The sequence below is a fragment of the Citrus sinensis genome, chromosome 3, assembly GCF_022201045.2.
Source record: "Citrus sinensis cultivar Valencia sweet orange chromosome 3, DVS_A1.0, whole genome shotgun sequence".
NCBI lineage: Eukaryota > Viridiplantae > Streptophyta > Magnoliopsida > Sapindales > Rutaceae > Citrus > Citrus sinensis.
This window is the reverse complement of record NC_068558.1, coordinates 1,467,176-1,488,927: the sequence shown is the minus strand read 5'-3', so window position 1 is coordinate 1,488,927 and position 21,752 is coordinate 1,467,176. Positions and strand designations below refer to the sequence as shown.

Below are 21,752 nucleotides of genomic sequence, written 5' to 3'. Positions count from 1 at the left end.
CGCGTCTCAAGATTCCTTCACTCTGCTCCCCTTCATCCGTTGTGGCCACCATCGGGAAAGTCCCATCCATAAACTCATCCAGGTACCGATTTCTCACCAAATCTTCGACCTGGGTCTTGAGATCTCTACACTCTGCTGTGGTATGGCCATGGGTGCCATGGAACTTACAATAACGTCCTCTATCCCTCATGTTGGGTAGCTTTGTTATTGGTGTAGGGAGGTGCAGCAGCCCTCGACCCTTTATGGCCTCGTACACCTCATCCAGGGGCATCTTCAAGGGAGTGTACCGCCCATAGTCCTGGTTCTGGTCGACCAGATGCACTGCTCTTTCTCTGTTTGCCCCACTGTGAGTTGGGGGCGGTGGGAGTGCTTCTGGTCTGCTCGTCCTGCTACCGTGGGAATGTTGATGAAGATCACCGGATGCCGGATCATGTCTTCTCCAAGGCTCCCTAGCTGGGGAACGAGGAGGCGGCGCCCTGCTGCGCTGATACTGTGGCGGCCTCTGATGAGGCTGGTAAGCAATTACCCTACCTCCTGCTCCACTACCGGAGATCTGGTGGTCCCTCCTCCTGATCGGCCCATTAGTTGGTAATGCTTTCTTCTCTTTCCTCCCTAACCCTTCCAATTGGTCTGTCTTGATCCGTGCAGCCTTCTCCTCCTCAATCTCGATGTCTCTTTTAGCCTGTTCGTATGCGGCTGCATACGTTTGAATAGCTGGGCTTCTCAAATTGTACCACAGCCTTCCTATCTTCACCCCTTCTTTCAGTCCCCTTAACGCCTGAGGGTGGTTGAAGGCTCCCAAGTCGAGGACAGCCCGATGAAACCTCTTGATGAATTCCCGAAGGGTTTCTTGCTCCCCCTGTTTCATGCTCTTCAGCTCCATCATGTCATCTTCCGGTGACATTGCCCCACTAAACTGCTCTGCGAATTCCTGGCACATCTGCTCGAAGGTTTTTATGCTGCCCCGAGGAAGTTTCCTGTACCATTCTCGTGCACGTCCCTCAAGGGATAGTGGGAACACCCTGCACCTTTGGGATGGAGATAATCCCTGTACCCCCGTTATGTCGTTGAAGCGCTCCATGTGCATCAGCGGGTCAGTTCTTCCCGAGTATCTGAGGTCGGGGAGGCGGAAATCTCTCGGAATAACTGCCCTCATGATCTCTGCTGCGAGCGGTGATTCCCCGTCCAGCATTATCCTCCAACCAGGGGCTTTGTTCCTCCCTTGCATGTCATCAATTATTTGCGCTAGCCTTCGCACTTCCTCCTCCAGCTGTCCTGCGCGACCAGGGTCGCGCGCTGCAGCTTGATCCCGCTCTCGCTCTACATCATGTAAGTGTTGCCTCAGTTCTGTTTCCTCTGCATTCACCACCCCGTCGCCCCCGTCACAAGTCTGTCTTACCGGGGACTGCTCTCTTTCTCTATGAAATTCTCCTCGCAGAGGTACGTTACCTCTCTCACCACCAAATCTCCCAGCGGTTTGACTTCTCTCCGCACTATCGGTACCTGGTGCCGCTCCACCGCCTCTCACCGTTCCCTCTTGGGTTACCCTTCGCTCGTTCCGCAGCTCATGCAGGATGGTTGTCAAGGTTTCCATCTGCTTTTCCATTCGCTCCATCCGGTCGAACATGACTTTTTCCCGTGCTTCGCTGATTACCTCCCTCAGCGTCACGGAATCGTTAAGCCTTATGTCACCCCCTTGTGCGCTACTTCCTCCTATCTCCATTGCCTTTCGCTTACTCCCCCCCTCTTCTTGCTATCGACAGAAGCTTTTTGCTCTGGATCCCCACAGACGGCGCCAAAATGTTGATGCGAGATTCCGGTTCTCCTCGTTCTACGATCAGGATCTCTGCTCGATCAACTTCGTCACTACCAGGAGGTCTCCTCGCCAGGCTTCTTCTCCGGAGGTCCCTGCGTACACAGATAAGTCAGAGTACGCCGGTTGTTTTCCCGGCGCAAACCCTCCGACGCTCAAGTCAGATATGAAGGTTCGGGAAAAGCTTGCCACAGGTCTTATGGCGTTTCTTGTGGTTTTCTCCCCTTTTTTCAAGAATGCCAACCCTTTTACCTTCGTTGGCTACCTTTTTATAGGCTTCCTCTGAATCTCAGTCTTCCGCTCTTTTCGAGACGGTATGGGACTCCAACTGCTGCGTTATGGGCAAAACATGGGATCTAGCGTGTTACGCCACGGTTCAGGGGAAAGCGTGGCTGGCACGGCTCTGTGAGACCTTGCGTGTTACGCCACGGTTCTGGGGAAAGCGTGGCTGCCACGGCTCTGTGAGACCTTGCGTGTTACGTCGCGGTTCTGGGGAAAGCGTGGCTGTTGTGCCTAGATTCTCGTGCTGGAGAGCACGTCTTGCCAACTGCCGTCGACCGGGTCTCCTCGCCTCTCGATCTCTAGCCGGAATGGCCTCATGCCTTTTATAGGAATTGGCCTTGCGGACGACAACATCGTGGACGAGCAGGATGTTTCTGCTCCTGTTCTTCCACGCGCCAGGCTTTAACGGAACACACCGGTTCGCAGAACTCCGCCATCAGATGTCTGCTCGTCATTCCTGGTCCCTTCGACGCATTTGTCCCAAACAGTATCCCTCCCAAACAGTAATGAAATGTTATTACTCACATTTTCAGTTTTTTTTTTTGGGTTACTATTAAAAATTTTAAAATGTTCTATTCTGTCACTCGGATTCTTTATTTATTATATCGTGAGGAGATACACATTAACGAAAAAAAAAAGTGGCAAGTGAAAATTATCCATTCAAATTTTCAATTACAGAGAAACTTTGTTTGCCAAAGAAAATGACAAGAAACTATGACATTGGCGTTGGCGACTAGTAAAATTACCAAACAGCCAAAAAACCACGGGACGGACGGCTTCCACATGTTTCATATTTTTGGCCTCGGGAAAATAAATTTCATGCAACGCACCATCATTACATACTATGCTTGGTGAAGTTGTACTCTCAAACGGCCATATAAATGGACATACAACATATTAGGCTTTTATGGTACAACAAAATATAGCATTCATTTTCTAACTAGCAAAACAGGAAACGCAGACAAAATAAAACCTAGAGGACTTTGTCTCAGCTTCAACGTCAACGTTTGATGAATTCCTTGTTTCACAAGGCTAGCTTGCTCGGAACCTCACACTCGCAGTGTAGTTTGATTGACTAGTTTTGGCCTTACGTATATGCTTGTTGATATTAGCCCTGCGGGTTAAATTTGTCAATGTTCCCCTTAAACCTTCAACACATATCCGCACCTTGTTCTAGTTTTATAATAGATTATTTTTCTTAAATATGTATACTTGGATCTTCTTATAAATAATTATTTCTCTCTGGCCCTCTCTTTGTGTTGGTTGGTTTGTTTGTTGATCTTCATTTCTTTTGTGCAGTCTCTATCTGATCGATCATCTTCATTTCAAGTAGAGGTCCGAGCTTTAAACAAAACCAGTAGCGCAATGAAGGTGAAACTTCCTTCCCTTAATCTAATTAAATTAGCTAATTATCCAATTAAGTAATCTCAGTTTCTTGGAAAAGTCATGAGTCTTTTTCTTGTTAGTTTAGTTTAATCAGTCTTTTTGGTCATAAAATTAGTCTTTTAGCTTTGTGATGGACTGTGCTTTAATTTCCTAGTCTTATTTATTAAGAATTTGTCGTTGATGGTCAGTTTATCTCTTTGTTAATAAAATTTAGTTTTAAATATGTTGTGTTTAAATTTGTTGCAGAAAGTGGTGTTGAAACTGGACTTACACGATGACAAAGCAAAGCAGAAGGCCATGAAAGCAGTTTCCAGCATTTCAGGTAATCAATTGGTATAAGCTATTTAGGCCTTCATCATCAGCTGACTACTGACGATCAATATTCATCTCTTTTGTTTCTGTTTCTGTTTCCTTTTCACGATGATAACATATGTATATGTCTTTGGTTACTTTCTTCAATTTGCTTCAGGGATTGAATCCATTGCTATAGATATGAAGGACAATAAATTAACAGTGGTCGGTGACGTTGACCCCATTGATGTGGTGAAAAAGCTGAGGAAGAAACAGTGGTACGCGGAGATTTTGACGGTGGGTCCGGCAAAAGAAGAGAAGAAACCGGATGATAAAAAGAAAGAGGAAGACAAAAAAAAGGAAGACGATAAGAAGAAGAATCCCAATGAACAACAACTAGCCGAGCTCATTAGGGCCTATCAATATCAAGCCTACAATCCTTACATGCCCAGACATTATTATGTCAGTGCTGAAGAAAACCCTAATGGTTGTGTTATATTTTAAAGATTTTGCAATCAATGATATAATATGGTCATGGAAATTAACCCACCGGGGTTTCTTACTTATTTTTGTGTAGATTATAGTTGATAGAAATGGGTTGCCCTTTGCCTCAGGTTCAGTGTCTTAATTAGTATAAAGGATATGTGTGTTCGTGTAAACTACAGAGAGAGTTCAATCAACAAATTTCGGATCCAGGAGCAATTTGTAATTAGCTCTACTAGAATCAATCAATCAAATCAAATTTCATTTTCCACTTCAATATTTTTACGCTACTTAATAGTTCATTTGTTATTGATCTTTTTCATTTTACCCATCAAAATATTAAAATATGTGATGCGCACCCGACACACCGCCCCCCCCCCCCCCCCCCCCGTCCCACAATCGGCAGAGGTGACGTTGGCTACACAGTCTGATTATTTGTTTACGGTTGGGGTTGCGATCCATGTGGGTTGTGACATGTACTTGACGCTTTGAATTCAAATTCTAGTAGGATTGGTTAAAGATTATATTATGGGATTGAATAATAGAAAATCATTTGAGAGATCAACAAACCCACTAAAGGATTGATTTAGTCACGGCAACTAGAAACCAAACCAATACCATTGACTTCTGGAATAGACTTCATAAAGTAATGATGTACATTTACATATTACACATTAGAGTATTTATTTTCTCCGGCTTTATGCATATTCTTATGAAATAATGCGCGTCCCTAACTATGTGTGACTTTTATGTATCTTCATTAGCGATTTCTCTTTGTTATGTTCCATCATTTTTTTTTCTCTTCTAAATTTTGGGATAGATTCTTGTCTTTTTGGTCTATTTTTAAGAGTGTATTTACTCATCGCTGGTGTGCTGATCAACATTGATTATGAGTCTCAACTCTCAACAAAATTCTAATTGTATACTAGCAGAGGAGGGTTGAACTATTTTCACTTAAAATTTGATTAATTATTAATAGAACTAACAAAATGCTCTCATGCAATTTACAGTTGAACTTTTATAAATTAATAATTTTGGCACCAAAAAAAATTTATTAATTTAAAGAGGTATTAATTAACTGCTAAATTAATAATCAATTACATACAATTTCATGAATATATATTTAATCAACTAAAAATTTCATTACATTTTACCAATCTAATCAATTAAAAATGAATCAATCCACTAAATATAGAAATAAATTAACCAAAAAAATCAAAATTCTTTCAATTTGAGGATTCGAACTCTAGAATTTCTAGAAGCAATAAGTAAAATTAGAGATGAAATCCAAGGATATTTAAAATTTAAGGAAAAAAGTAACAATAAAGGCATATTTTATTTAATTAAACATCATGAAAAATTATATTTTCCGTTTTAGCAGATTATTTATTTGTAATATGGATGGAAACATAGAGTTATATAAGTTTTTTTAAAAAAATTATCTTGTTAGTTTATTGGAAGTATAAATTTAGCCTATTAGTGCAAGGGGCTGAAAATAAATTATATAATAGAAGTTATTAATTTATAAAGATTATACTATACTACTAAATAATTGAGGTCGAATTAACATTTAACAAGATCAATTTATCTATCAAAATTTTATGTTCAACATTTATTAAAATGGTAGGGATTTAAATTCAACAAGTAGCATTAAATTTGTGTTAAAATTTTAAATCAAAATTTTAAGTTAAAATAACCTAAACCTCTCTATTAGACTGAAAAAAAGGGTAAAGTATCTGTCTATTTCATCAAACTAATTGATAACAATGATAAAATTGAAGTTCTTATATGTGACATTAACAAGTTTATCATAATAATTGATTGTCATTATCCATAGAGTAAAATTTTCTCTTATACGGAGTCCTAAAAACTTCTCGCTGTTCATGTAGTGGTTTTCTTAAAGATGGAATGACCATTCGAATTTTGAACGTAAACTGATATTTGATACAAAAATATTTTGATCAAATGACGATAAACACAATGTTACGTTCAATAGGATTCATAGTGCTAATTGAAAATTTATGAATATTTTTTAATTAACACTATAACCCTGACCAATAGAACATTTTATCATTTTAATATTGAATTTCATGGGCTCTGTAGAGTCGTCGAGAATTAATGGCAGTGCCGTGACTTTGACTTCTGGAAACAGAATACGCAATGGGCGCACACTGCTTTAAATTTAATGAAAGAAAATTAACTAGCATTATTATCTTGTGTTTCTGAAATTGCTGATCAATCATAAGACAATCAATCTTGTGGAATAAGGAAAATATATAAAATTAATCAAAACGAACAATTGGCAGAGGAAAAAGTGATTTCTCCAAAGAACAAGTCAAATTGTCTTTTCTCAAGTCGTACGTAAGACAATCCAATTAATAATAATTAAGCTTCGCTGCGGTCTTTTAAGGATGCCTATGTAATTAAGTATATTTGTCTTCTTTGAAGGAGGGTTAACAAAAACATACTTTTTAATTAGCTGTTGTATCTGGAACCACGAATTGTTCAAAACGAATTTTTTTCCTTTTTAAAAGGTTCATAAAGATTATTTAATTTGTCATTGAGTCACAATCTTCTTTCTGAGGGCTTAAATTACAATCACAAGTTGCAAGGTGAAGCCCCGTTCTGTACATATCACTAAATGAATGTAGTGGTCAACCCTGGAAGGGCAAATGGATAAGAGTCGTTCATTTTAATTATCAACGGCTGAAGATTAACCCAATAACTAATTAATTATCTACTTAATTTTTTTGGATTAAGAACTTCAAATCTAGTAATTTAATTGCCATGGAAGCTTTAGGGCTTTGTTGTACACCTCCCAAACCTAAATTTGGGCAGTCTTTACTTCACGGCTCACGCCTTCATTTTTTTCAAGATCCTGGCAGTGTTTCGTTCTCATTTAGGCATGCCCGTGCCCCAAATTGAGAGGGTGTGTTAAACATTCAGCATCAGTTAAATATTCCGCATCACATACAATTTATTTGATACCATTTTTGAATTATTAAATATTATCATTGGGGGTGACGTTATAATGTAACTTAATAACACCCAAAAACATATTCAAACCTTGCTCTTTTATTTCTTCTTTATACATATACCCTTTCATCGATGACCTGTACTCGTGTAATGACAATGACGGTTCATAATTAGAAAGAGCATGACGAGAGCATGCACAATAATGATTAATTTATTATAATGATCCCACCGACTAGGCGGCTACCTATTTGATATGTGATTGCTGACATTAGATGTCTTCGGATGTCCTTAATTTATCATACAGTTCGCAGCTGGAACGGAAATAAAAGAATACGACCCTAGCAATGTAATTGTAATGTTACCTAAAAGTTAAAACAGAAAGGGAAAATAAAAAAAGGTACAAACAAGGAAGAAGAATAAGAAGACAAGAGGATTGATCTGATTATGATATCGATGGAACCAAATTCATCACGTAATTAAGATCTTGTTAATTCACACTAACCATAAAACCTTTGATTAATAATAACATGGTGGATCGAAGAGATGAAGAGCCATGCAGGCATCCTTATCCCTTTCGACCACAACATACTTTAATGATCACGAAAGCGACGGGAAAGGCAATAATGCAAACCAAATTTTGTTTTTCTTATTTAACTTATAAATTCTTTAAAAGAAATTATAAATACTTCACTTGATAGTTGACTTTGACTTTTTATTATTATTATTGCAAATTGATTGTATAAACTGGTTGGTATTTTTAGTCTAATACTAACGAATACCTATTAAATAATAAACAGTACTTATTTCTCATTCATTTTCTATCACATGTATACTTCAACCAATCGTAATAAAATTTGCACATACCTGACAAGTAATGAAAGGATAAGATACAATGCTCCAAGAGTACTAAAGAATTTTCTCATCCATGATAATTGCTAAACTGCAGGCAAATGAATCTTGAATTTTGGAATTACGGATCATAATTGATTGAATACAGATACAACCGTCGACTTACAAATGATAGACTTTTTCACCAACGAAAAAATACACACGAACAGTACAATAATTTTAAAAAGAATTACAAATGCACGAAGCATAAAAAATCCCAAACGAAGGACTACAATTCTGGTCGACTCCACACAGGGAGGAAAAAAAAATGCATGAGCCATTGTTTCTCTTAGTTACGAACAAAATGAAAAAAATAATTGAACTAAATTGCCTCAATTACACTTGACTTGGTCATACGAACGTGTAGCTCCAATTATTATTGCACTTAAGTCCGGGCCTGAACAAGAGGTGATTGAGGAGACATGCATGGTGAAGCCATGAAGTCATCCATCCTTCGAGATGACATGCTGAGCCGAAGGCTTCTTTGCCAGCAAAGTTTCTTCTTATTAGGCACCTTGGCTTCCACATTCTTAAGCATAAAGCTTGTAATTCTTGATAGAGCAATTTCCATCGTCCGATCATCCATGTTGGCGAAGCAAACTCTAAACCACCCTGGATTCGGGCAGTGAAAAGAAGATCCAGGAGAAACATTAAGCTTGACTTCGTTAATTATCACTCGCCATAACGCCATCTCAGCTTCGTATGTTTGCTCCTTCAGAAGATGATGCAAATCCATCCATAGGAACAGGCCAGCATTGCTCTTTAAACACCCAATGCCCACTTGGGAAAGTCCCCAAGTGAATGCCTTATGCCTTTCTGCTATTCTTTTAGCACTCTCGGCGATGAACTTCTCCACAAACTGATCATCCGATAACATTGTTGCGATTAAATGTTGGGTTTGTGAGGATACAAGTCCAAAGCTAGACATTTTGCGAGCACAGCTCACTACTTGATCATTGTACGAGTAAATGATACCGACCCTAAAGCCAGGGAATCCCATGTCCTTAGAAAGACTGTATACAATGTGAATGAGATTGCGATTGCATGCAATGTCTTGGTCTATTATCTCCGCGATGCTAACGAAACTAGGCTCCTTGGTGAACACTGTGGCAGCATAAATCTCATCACAGACTAAATGGATGTTCTTTTCATTGATGAAGCTCACTATATCTTTTAGGGTTTCTCGGTCTAAGAAAGTGCCCAATGGGTTTGATGGATTGGTAATAAGGACACCCTTTATTCTGATGTTGGATTCTTGGGCTTTTTCATAAGCCGCTTCTAAGGCTTCCATGGTGACCTTGAAATCGTTAGAGCTGTCACATACAACTGGAACAAGTTGAACTCCTGTTCTCCATCTCAAATCTCGATCAAATCTGCATTAGAATCACAAATTCTTTTAGTAATATAATCCAACTTGAATGAATTAGAAGACAGAGAAATTATCTTGAAGTTATTCTAATTAATTAATGTGCCAAAAATTTAAATTTAGATCTCCTGTACCTCTTGTGGTATAAAAGAAATTTTGCGAATTAAAGAACTTAAATATATGCCCGCATACTAATTTATAAGCCTATTAAGGACGAGTTTTTATGCATTCAGCTATTAATAATTGATAGTTTCTTAAATAGGTGGAAGCCAATTAGCCTTATGCATTTAAGGAAGAGTCAACTAATGACCCAAGTGGCGGGTAAATTGGTATCGCATTTGTGGGAAGGTGGGGCCTCATCTTCCTCGAGTAGTGTTATCAATTATTGTATTGGACAATGGACATGATTCCTGAAACTGTCCGTGTATGATGAAAGAGAATCGGTATAATTCATCGCTTAGAATAAATTGGCTGTTTGCTCGTCCCCACCAATAATACATGTTTGTCAAAAGGTTAAGATATGGCACTGAAAATTTGGTGCTATACAATTAGGTAGATCAACGATATATGTACAAAAATTAAATCCTTAGATGTTTTGGGTTTTTTGTAAAAGAAAAAAAAATACCAAAAAACAACCTCCTTTTGTTTGTTAGGGTTTAATCAGGTTTTAGTTCCCCAATAAATTTTAATACATTAAGAATGCAAGCAAAGTGATTGACTAAAGTAACCTTGACTTGATTCATTAATCTAAATCTTGATTTGATAGAGCTAATGTCTCCTTTAATTTCTTGCATTTTCTCAGTTGTGTGGTTCTAATAAGCGAAGAGTATATTTATTTAAAAGAAAAATATTGATATAAGACACTTACACGCAAAATTATATATGATAAATAAAATGAGAATACTTATATATAAAAATAAAAATATTAAAGTGAATAAATTTATTTTATAATGAAATATTTATTATTTTTAATGATAAAATTCAATCGAATGTGTAATATCATATGCAAATATTATTTCTTAAAAAAAAGAAAAAGAAAAAGAAAAAAAGACTTTATACTTTCAAATGTGTGTTTAATTAGGAAGTGCTGTAATCATTAAACCGCTGACCTACATCATGCAATCTCTGCTATTAGTCATAGCAACAATAAAATATTCAAGCAGAAAACAAAGTCAAAATCAAACAGGAAATTAAAATAATGAATCAACAACATACCCTGGATAATAGGGAGTGGGTACTAAGAATGCGTCGCCGGGGTCGGCTAAGCAGAAAGCAACCGTCTCATGAGCTCCGGTTGCTCCACCACTCATAACAATACGGTCGGGATCGAATGTAATTCTGTTCCCTCTCACTTTCCCCATAAATTTTGCAACAGCCTGTAGAATTAATATTAATCGTATTATAAATTAATTAAGAACCATGTATAAAACGTTTAATTAAACGTAACAATCCAACTTAGAGAGAGTTAATTCAGTAGAAGGCTAGGTTTGTTGCATACATTTCTGAACTCTGGCAAGCCGTGATAATCCTGAAAGATAGCTATACCCTTGAATTCATTTAGGCCTTCAGCTGAGCAAATGGAGGCCTTTGGGTTGTTCATGAGCCAGTCTTCAACCAATTCATGGCAAAGCTGCGATTTCAATAATCAACAAATTAAAGAAGTTAGAAGCAGCAGCTAGGTGGCTAGTTTTGCGCTTTGGATGAACTTAATTAATTAATTAATTAGTCATAATAAGTTTTTTACCAGGTTCTCAGCTAGACCCATCTGGATAACCCCATTAGGATTCTTGGTGGGATGATAAGGATCACTTTCGAAAGCCTTCCAGCCATCGAAATACGGAGAATCTTCACCATGGCCATTGCCGGCTGCAATCTTGGACAACAATTGCACTTGGTTACTCAACGCGAAGGCCATTTAATCTGTTTCTGAAAGTAATTTAGTAAATGCACTGAACTGATACAAGTGTGAACGAGATCAGTGGAATGAAATTGACTGAAAGAAGTGAGGAGAGATGGCAAATATTTGTAGTGAGGGGAGGCTCTAATTTGGTTTTTGGATTCGCAATCGCTTAGGTTATTCACACGGTTTCTGTATGGTGATGTCTGAACTACCACCAGCAAGAGTACGCAAGATTGAGATACAGATGCAGCTTCGTTGGATCCATAAATGTGTTAGTGCGTGTATATATATATATATATATAATATTGTCTGAGAAGGCTTCTCTGTTTTGTTCTGACAGCAAACTTGACCTTTTAGTCCTAGCAGAAGGATCCCGGAAGGCCAACATGGTTCTCTTCTTTGAATACACGGGTGAGAATTGGCAGGCCTGTTGAAATTCATCTCCAATCATATTTACTCATGGTGTTTACTGTGTGGCAGGTGAAGGTAAGGTAACCAGAGGGAGAATTATTATGGTGGGACCAAAATTTGCTGGTGCGACTGTTTAATCAAAATTTGCCACATAGAGAACCATTTCTAACACCTTTTATTTCTTTATTTATTTATTTACCATTTTTAGAGGAGAAAGAGAAAAAGAAAATTAAATTGTGATTTTGTACTTTAGTGAAATTCATTCTTTTGATTCCGTATTGTTATAGTGTGGAAAAAGTGTATGCGTATAAGAGTATGCCTAATTACTCGAAAAAATTATCAAAATAACATGCACCATATGAAAGATACTGGAGCAATGAGAAAGACGTGTTGCCCGACAACTAGTCCATCGCATTAATTTGATTTTGTAGCAAATTATGATATATATTATTCTTATAACTTCCTAATGCTATCTATTTTTTTTTTTTTTTTGGTTTTGACCACGAGATATCTTGGGGAGGGCCCCAACTGTGAGAGGCACCTTTAAGTCCGTACCACAACTCAGATTAAAAGTCCCCACTCAAACCGAGAGGCACAGGTTCTCCCAACAAAGGCGACTTCCCTGTGACTCGAACTGGAGAGCAAACTCAGTCAAGCCACTTAAGGAAACTCCATTGCCAGTGGAGCCAACACTTTATTGGTAATGCTATCTACTTATTAATAGTTAATATGAAGGACAAGTAGGAGTATGTATATCTCGAAGTAGGTATTGCCAGTTCATTACTTGGCACCGAAACCGCATCTGTCTTAATCATCGCCACTTGTTTTCATCTGGCTAATTACTTAAGATTTTCTTTTTTCCTCTGAAATCCTGAACCTTCATGTGTGTATTCGCTTCCCAGAAGCCAGGAACGGGAAGGAAAGGGCTTGCTCCACCTACGTATATGCTTAATTTGTGTTGAATTGAAATACAGAATGCTCATTTATTCTTCAAAAAAGAGAGAGAGAGAGAGAGAGAGAGAGAGAGAGGAGGAATTGACTGCATTTGATGATGTTTATGGAAATTTTGAAAATAGACAAAATTGCTCGACCGAAAGTCGTTTCAAAGCAAAAACTCTGACACGCTTACAGCCATATGTCAAAGGAAGGAAAGGAGTATACATTTTCTGGCACGTGGCACAAATATTCAATAGAGGTCATATGCCACTATGTAGTCCAAATCTAGAAAGTTCAACCATTAATGGCCACATATTATTAATGTGACCAGAATTTTAGGAGGCAATTTAGTTTGGGCTGCCAGGGGCAAACATTAACCTTGACTCCACGGATTGCTTTATTTTTTAAAATCACGTTTAGACCATCACCTTTCGTTGTTTTCTTTTTAAACTGGATTTAATTAGATTGGAGAGTCATTTATTTATATCAAACCCAAAATTGGAGTGAAACTAATTAATTTGGAATTATTAAGTTATTTGTATTATGCGGATGAAATAAATTTATCAATTAAAAAAATTATTTAATGTTTAATAAATTATATTATTGTGTTTGTTGTCAGTTTAAAAAGTAGAATATATATTTTTAGTAAATTTTATTATAGAATTGTTATTTTATTATACAATAACCAAAATAAATGTAAGTTTAAACTACCTTTAATTTACATATTAGAATTTATAGAAAAATAAGACATAATTATTTTTTTTATTAAAATATTTATAAGGTTATAATAAAAACTAACTTTACCAAACATCATTTTTATCAAAACTTTTGAAATAAACCACTTATACTGTTTTATTATCAATCTCAAATGGAGCCTTACGAGTGAAAAAGAGAAAAAAAAAAAATCTTCAAGTGATTTTTTCAATTTTCTTGGTCAACTTAAAATGTTGAAGCCTCCAAATCCTCAAGGTGCCCACTTAGACCCGCTTGTATTAATTTCTATTTTTGTCAAAAGTCATAGTTTAGAATTTTTACACGTGGCGTGGGCACAAGTCGACAATTCTAACGTCGTAGGAACTCACTAAGCCCTTTGAAAAGTACCATTGAGTTGCATATACAACCCGATTTTTCTCCACGAACAAGCCCAGCTCTACATTGACCAGTTCTGGCTTCTGGGTTTTGTCCAGGACTTCGCAAAAGTCAAAAGAGTAATTGAAATTTGGTAAAAAATATTAAAAGGAAAATTGGAGCATATTGCGCTTTGACTCAAAAGAAATACAAACCTCTATTGCCAAGCAGACAGGCTCTAAAGAGATCCAAGTGTACAAACGTGTTTTTGCGACTTCCATTTGTACCAAAAAGCAGAGGTTAGTTAGAATAGAAACCATACTTGGATCTATACGGTAATTTTAGTATAGGAATTTCGCCAGCTGAGAACGTTGATTAATTGAAAAACATGTGCGATTTAATGGTCTATATGTGACGCAGAAAATCATTCAAAGATATGTTGCTCAAATTATTAATTTAAGGAACATATGCTACAGAGCCGAAAAGGGTTCGAGAGGTGCAGAGAATCATTCCAAGATCTAAAAAAGCTGTTGAACATTTTTATTGTGATGTAAAACTGGGAATTAAAAAATTTCTGCAGCAACAAAATCCAAACTAAAATGATTGAAAACGTGAGATGAGGAACATATATTTTAAAGCATACATAAAACATGAAAAAAATGATAATTATTGGGGTCTGTTTGGTACTCCTCTTAAGAAGTCGTGGCTTAAAAGTCTCAGTTATAATGCATTTAATAAACACTTATCACTATAACTATAGTTTGATTTCGTAATTATTTAATAGAAAATAGCGGTGAAGGTAGGAATTTGAGCCGAAAGAGGGTCATTCAAAACAATAATAATGTTTAAGAAACTTCAACATAAATATTTAATAATGTTTTCATTCATCGTATTATGTGTACTTTATTTTTTCAATAGATTGTTTTATGGTATGTTAATTTTTGCTTTTTCTATGTGAGCAGAGTTTAAACCTCAAACATCTAATCCACTCCAATAAAATTAACTAGCACAATTTATAATTGTTGTTGATGGATACTGTAAATTTCACTATAACTAGAAATCAAGAATCAAAAAATCATATTGCTATCAATAATAATAAGAAAATGTGATGAAATATATTAAAGCTAACCATTTTTTTGTTGATAGTTTCAATTTTAAAACTCTAACGAAAAAAATTAAAATAGAATTGCAAGTAAAAAGAGCTGCCGTTCTGTCCGAAACGGACAGAAATCTGTAGTGTGAAGCGAAGAATAAGTTAAAGAGGATGAGTTTCAATTGTATCTTTGAGATGTTTGAGTTTTGTTTAACGGTAATTTATTACAAAACAAATCTGCAAAGAATTAAAAAGAAATGAAACTTTATAAATAATAGATGGACAAGGTTCTTTTTGGTATTTATAGTGCGGATTTACAAAATTTGTTGATTTTAAACTTTTTTTTAATGGGTGGGTTAATAATTGAGGTGGTATATGATAATTAAAACCAAAGTAACGTTGTGAAAAAAAAAACTTATAAAAGAAATTTCAAAAATCCAGGAGCACCTCCTAAGTATAATATAGATCGCTCATGATAAAAGACTTACAATTAGGGGTGGGCCGAACTTAATTGTATTACGGCAGTTCGGTTCATTTCAGTATGGGCAGCAAAACCGATTGGTTCAAATTTTTTTTTTGAATCAATTGGCTCTTGTTTGGTTTGATTTAAAACCAAATGGAATCACCGAACCAAACAGTTCACAAAAAAAATTAAAAATATAATTTATGAAAATGAAATATTTTTGAAATTTAAAAACCCTAGCATAAACTAGATCAATATAGAAGATCTCTAACTCCTAACATAGTTGAAGCATTGATATTAACACAAAATTAGTTGTGGTCTTCTCTTTTCTTAGATATGACAATAAATCTTAATCAATTAGTTCAAGAAAATGAGTTTATGGAACAACTTTCAAAAGGTATGTTTCTTAAATTTTAAATTTAAGTTTATTTTAAATAAATCACAATTTTAATTTGTATAGCTATCGTTCATGTGGTTCAACATGAAGAATATTTAGGTAATGAAGCTGATACTTTTATTTGTTAGTTAATACACATGATTATCAATGTGATATTATACACTTTTATCTTATTTTGTTAAATTGCTAGTGCCCGGCTAATGGCTCACTTTGAGAGATAATACGGTTTTTATGGATATGAAAGCTAAAGGATCAAGAAATGATGATTGAGAAACTGCTAAGGGGCAATGGAACTTCAAAGTGAAATTTCTTTTGTAATATATAGTGGATTTCTTAATTATTATTGGACTTTTTTACTGTTTATGAATTCATGAACTCAAGATTATTGTTGTAGTAATAATATAGTACTATTAGGTCATTTTTCATAAAATATACAAGGTAAAATTAATTGAACCAAATCAAATCAAATCATATGATCGAACTGAACCAAACTACTTTAATTTGGTTCACTTTAATTTTGATTCTAATGTTTGGTTCGAATTTGATTCACAAAATCATTGGTTTAAATTTGGTTCGATTTTGAAACTAAACCAAATAGTACATATCCTGCTTACATTACTTACTAATTTTATGAAAGGAAAATGATTTTTGAATAAAAAGTGAAAACAGGACAAAATTACGCCAAAGATTTTGAAATTTTTAAAAAAGTGAAATCATTATCCATGTTTTTTCTAATCTTAGTTCAAATATTAATTTTCACGACACATTACTACTCACCATAATACCAAACGAAACCTGAGGCAGCTAAAAGACCTTGCCATTACTGAAGCATTGTTCAAGTATGAAACAAAACCTATCATTGGAAATCTATACCAAGTAAAAAGTCTTTGTAAGCAGAATACAAATACAACAATGATAATAGGATACAACTGCTACATTTAAGACAATTCCCAAATCGTTTATTTTACTTCTTCATGAGAAGGATCACAGTGTGAGCTGCAATACTTCGATTTTCACCAAGGCTATCAACTTTTTCATGAGTTTTCGCTTTCAGATTTACAACGGTGGGGTCTGCTCCTAGCAGTTCAGACAAGTTGGTTCGGATAGTCTCCTTGTATGGGCTCAATTTTGGTCTTTGAAGAATCAGCGTGGCATCCAAGTTGCCAATCTCATAGCCGGCCTCATCCATGAGTCTCACCTGAAATGGATCATATAGCACCTTGTGAGCTTCATTCAATGAATCAACTAACTGCTTAGACTGAGTTCCAATTATTTCAAAATAAGAACAATCTTACTACAGCTAACTTGACTTGAGTAGAACTTTAAACAAAGGATGCCTGAGACTGAGTGTCAGATGTACACAATGAACTGAAAAAATAAGTCGCAAGATGAATTATGTCCATCAGGTTGTGAATTAGGCATGCATAAAATTGGAAACTTTTAGTAATACCAAATAATTTGGAGCCAAGGTATCAAATTTCTATCAAGTAGGTACCTTTGTGATTGGCTTTACCATCTTTTGATATAATACAGCTGAAGGCAAATTATCCCACTTAATACGAATATTCTAGGCTTAGCTATATTTAGAGATCATATTAAGTGGAATTAGGGGACATTCTCTCATCTTTAACAGAGGTGTCAAATGGGTTGAGTGGGCCAGACTCGTGATGGGCCCGGCCCGGCATTGGGCCAAGCAGGCAGCCCAGCACTAGGTTTTAAGGGCCCACAAGCCTGTTAGAATGAAACCACCATTTGTTCAGAATAAACGATGCACTACAACCATGTAGTTATGCTACTTGGAGATCCACAGCAATATTTTTGTTCCTCACTCTTGCAAAAAAAATTTCCCTTTTGCCCATTTGTCTCATGTTTCCTTTCCTTTAATCTCATAGCCCTCTATAATTGTGTCAAGACATTTATAGCCCAGCTAGTTTTAACTTTCTCTGAAACATTTCACAGTATACAAGCAATTAGTGGAGGCAGTTATTAGAACATTCAAATAAACCTTTTCTTAGTTCTGTCCTGTGCAACTCACAAACATGCATGTTATATTTCAGTTTTACCAGGGATTCCTCTCCATAAACACAAATATACGCTGTATGCATAAATAAAACCACAAAAGAAACCTTTTTGAACATGGATGATAATCAATGGTAAAACTTCAAAATGTTTACATCAACATAGACTATTGTTAACTTCCTAGTCAATAAGCTTTCAGAAAATAGATGTTAGCGTCTCTAAGCTTATGCAGTTGTGCAATATAGACACGTCTATATGCAAAAAGGTTGTCATGGGCTAAGCCTGAAATGTTATGCACTCCCATAGACACTTGAGAGTAGCTATACCATATTGAATCCTTAATTTGAAATTCAAAAATGCTAATATTTGGGATTTCTGGGCTTCAACTTTGAATGCACAACAGCTAAAGCTTTTGGCAAACACCAGCTTTCATTCAGGAACTAATAATCTTCACCTCTCACTCTCCCACTTATATTTCACATCTAATGGGTCCATTCCCCATCAGTCATGGCTTCAACACCAAACACCTCAATTCCAAACATAATTAATGTAGCCATTGGTAAATGCACAATGACACCAACTAAGAGCCCTTCAAATAAAACAATCTGCCATGATTGTCATGCTAAAACATTTGTTCCCAATTCTTATAGAAAGTCTATTCCATTCTTTGTCCCTTCAACCCTAACAAGATTGGAAGCTCTAATCCTTTTTTTCTTTTCTCTTTTAACCTCTGCTGTGAAAGCCCCACAAATTTTGAAGCCATATCATAGAATTGCTATATCCCATTACTATTTTAATGTAAATTAGAAATATAAATTAAAAAAAAATCTTACAGCTTCTTTGATAAAAACAGAGGATGGTGCACCCTTCCACTTAGGATCAGAATCAGGAAATATCTGACCAATATCAGGAAGACCCAATGCTCCCAAAATTGCATCCACAACACAGTGAAGCAAAACATCACCTATATAACAACAAAAATCAATTAATTAGAATTTTAAAGAAGAGTCCCTTTTCTCTGGAATGTCCAATTTGAGACCCTATAACGGACAATTGTCGCAAATCTGCAATTCATACAGTTTAATTTTATCCAAAATAAGGTATACTTTTTTAACCGAAATATTTATTCATATTATTATTGTTTTCTCTTATCCACAAAATAATAATAATAATAATTAATTGAAGAGTAACGCTAACTTAAAGCCTTCATACACTTCACAACAGATGATAAGTTAAGTAATTACTTTAAATCGGCTGGAATGCAAATCGATCATAAATTGTTCATTGAATGATGCTAGAGTGAAGCGCGCTCGCACGATAATTATGACAATCAATAGAATAAAAAATTTATGGAATATTTCTACAAGCAGATGCAGATTTATAAAATTTTGATAATTTTGTAAATTAAAGAGAGAGAGAGAGAGAGAGAGAGAAGGGAATGGTATACCGTCAGAGTGAGCCTCGCAGCCTCTCTCGTGGGGAACATTGATTCCACCGATGATCAGAGGGTAGCCAGGCTCCAATCTATGAAGATCAAACCCGTGGCCCACACGAAAAGGCAGTGATTTTGATTTGGACGGTTGGATCGAAGCCGATGACTCTTTAACTTCGATGGAAGAAGTGGCTGCGGCTGAAACTGAAATACGAGGCAGCGACGTTGACTGTGTTGTGCGGAGATGTTTGGCGGTTAAGCTACGAGGCTTCAAACTCAACAGAGGAGGACATAGTGGCTTATTCGTAATTTTCCTGTGGAGAGGAGTGGTGGTGTATGATTGAGCGGCCATCGTCAGCACCATCAAATTTTACGAAGAGAGGGAGGGACGCTGTTCGTGCTCTGCTGTCTGCTCGATATATATCAGCCAAAGCCCAAGCCATCTGAAATGAAATATGTGTGTGATTTTAATTTGTCTGCGCTGTGCGGTTAGGACCAGTCGATTTTTTTCTCTTTATTTTAATATTTCTCCGGTGTTACAATATTGACTGGTCGAGTGGTCGTATAAAGTTGGTAACGACTTAAATCTTCTTTTACGAGTACGTAACGTGAAGCCACTTGGGCTTGCAGCTAATGGAGAGCTATTGCCGTTAAAGTTAAATATGATTACGGGGATAATAATTTGAGTTTTTATAAATTTAATTTTTTTAAATAAATATAATTATGTAAAAATTATTTAATTTATAAAATATAAGTAGAATAGAAATATTTTTTTCTCTCTAAGAGATATGTTGTTAGTATTTGATTGTACATATATTTTATAAAATAAAAATATAATAATACGAGTCTCATGTATATTTGTGATTATAAATATCAGTATAATAATTTATTATTATAATAATTATAAATATTTATATAATACAATAACTTAATATTTAATCAGTTAAAAAAAAAGTAGGTAACGTCAGTTTCATGTTCAAAAAAACACATTAGGAACGCTTGGAAAAACTTCGATCGACTGGTTTCATGTAAAGTTCGGTAACACCAAGCACTTGTGTGTGGTAAAGATTTTATAGTAGGCATGGATTTTTAGTTATGTATACTAGAGTAATAGACCCCAATTTAGTGGCGGTGCGTGAAGGTTAATGCAGTAGAGGCTTATTTCCACCAGTAATATAATTTAAATTTTTTTAAATAAATAACAAGTACCACAATTAATTCCTTAATAAATCTGTCATTTAGTACATTGACAACTGTCGTTAATGTGCTTTCACATATTGAAAATGTGGTAGGACGAAGAGGACTGAAAGTCATTTGATTGCTGTAGCCTTTGCTATCCTATTCTATAACTTACTATCATTTAGCCATTGGCACCCGTCTTATTAGCACGTCAATTCATTTACTATATTCAATTAAATTAATTTTTTAAATTAAATTTCTAGGCATTAAATACAAATTGTGTTATACAATATACAATCTGTAAAAAATAAATTTATTTTATTTATTCATTTTATTTTGTGTACCTTAAAAATTTCAATTGAAAAAACCAGCAACAGTGGAGTCTTGAATGGCAGTAACAGGGTGGAGCTACAGAAAAAGAGAATTTACATTTGAAAAAAGAAAAGGTCAAAACTAGAACGTGTGTCTTTAAAATTTATTATCTATTATTTTTTTTTACATTTTTTAAATTTAACAGAAGCTTTATGGTAAATCAAGTTAAAAATTTGACAAACATCAAAATTGATTTAAAAATTTTCAAATGCAAGCAAGAGCCTCAGCCAATGATGCTATGCCTAAATTATACTCCATTGACCCTTGGACTAATTGATTGTTTGTTAAAAATCTAAAGTTTGAAATTTTATTAATTTACTTGTTTTTTGGATAATTTATGTCTAATTTTCAGTTATTTATCTATGAATAGAAAAAATAAACTCTTGCGACTTTCATTTAAATAGAAAAAGATCAAGTCTCCATGAGAAAAAAATATTATGTCCCAAAATATCTCTATAAAAAATACTTATTTCCAAAATTATAAAACTCAATGCCGTTATTTGTTTTGACTTTTAAGGACATAAATGTTAAATAATTATATTAAATTTTATTTATTTATAAAAACAAACAAATTTATTCAGATATTACAAAAAAATATATCATTTAGACATTTGTATTCAAACTCATTCCAAATTATTTCGATTTGGGACAGAAAAATACACGTCGCCAAATTGTAATGTTAGTAGATTGAAATATGACTCTTCTTTTAAAATAAAATTAATCAATCTCTAACCTTGCCATCAATAAATCTTTGGGCTGTTAAATATTAAACAGGGAACCGAACAAAGAGTTCATTACCATCAGGTATGAAAGACATCCCCGGAAAAAAATAAGGAAAAAATAAAAAAAAATGCTTGCAACATATGTTCACATAAAATCAAATGCAGCAAACCCATATATAAACACACTAGCCTCATGCAATTAAATGTGCATGTGATGTGAAGGCCTGCATCAGTCATTCACATAAAATGATACCAGCACAGGAAGGAGTGCAAAG

The 21,752-nt window shown here is 35.4% G+C and overlaps 3 protein-coding genes across 3 annotated transcripts; 1 reads left to right on the top strand and 2 right to left on the bottom strand.

Moving 5' to 3' along the window:
- The first annotated feature begins 3,056 nt into the window (after positions 1-3,056).
- Positions 3,057-4,467, top strand: LOC102614925 (heavy metal-associated isoprenylated plant protein 39). The gene is made up of 3 exons (XM_006476436.4): positions 3,057-3,466; positions 3,728-3,803; positions 3,951-4,467. Exons 1-3 carry the CDS (start codon positions 3,461-3,463, stop codon positions 4,274-4,276), a joined length of 408 nt encoding a protein of 135 aa, XP_006476499.2. The 5' UTR covers positions 3,057-3,460; the 3' UTR covers positions 4,277-4,467.
- Positions 4,468-8,245: 3,778 nt separating this feature from the next.
- Positions 8,246-11,422, bottom strand: LOC102614629 (1-aminocyclopropane-1-carboxylate synthase-like). Its single transcript, NM_001288902.1, is given in 4 exon segments — positions 8,246-9,492; positions 10,701-10,861; positions 10,984-11,115; positions 11,230-11,422. Coding segments are annotated over 4 exon segments (1,452 nt in total). The 5' UTR covers positions 11,401-11,422; the 3' UTR covers positions 8,246-8,504.
- Positions 11,423-16,555: 5,133 nt separating this feature from the next.
- LOC102614336 (2-C-methyl-D-erythritol 2,4-cyclodiphosphate synthase, chloroplastic) lies at positions 16,556-19,675 on the bottom strand. Its single transcript, XM_006476434.4, has 3 exons — positions 19,220-19,675; positions 18,606-18,736; positions 16,556-16,951 (listed from the first exon to the last, which is right to left on the bottom strand). Exons 1-3 carry the CDS (start codon positions 19,566-19,568, stop codon positions 16,718-16,720), a joined length of 714 nt encoding a protein of 237 aa, XP_006476497.2. The 5' UTR covers positions 19,569-19,675; the 3' UTR covers positions 16,556-16,717.
- Positions 19,676-21,752: the final 2,077 nt, after the last annotated feature.

Bases quoted from the DNA above. Each gene is read 5' to 3' on its own strand.
- LOC102614925 (XM_006476436.4), top strand. The intron at 3,804-3,950 runs GTAATCAATTGG...AATTTGCTTCAG, and splicing joins AGCAGTTTCCAGCATTTCAG to GGATTGAATCCATTGCTATA.
- LOC102614336 (XM_006476434.4), bottom strand. From the start codon at position 19,568: ATGGTGCTGACGATGGCCGCTCAATCATACACCACCACTCCTCTCCAC. The intron at 18,737-19,219 runs GTATACCATTCC...GTTGTTATATAG, and splicing joins CTGCGAGGCTCACTCTGACG to GTGATGTTTTGCTTCACTGT. The intron at 16,952-18,605 runs GTAAGATTTTTT...GATCCATTTCAG, and splicing joins CTGTTTTTATCAAAGAAGCT to GTGAGACTCATGGATGAGGC.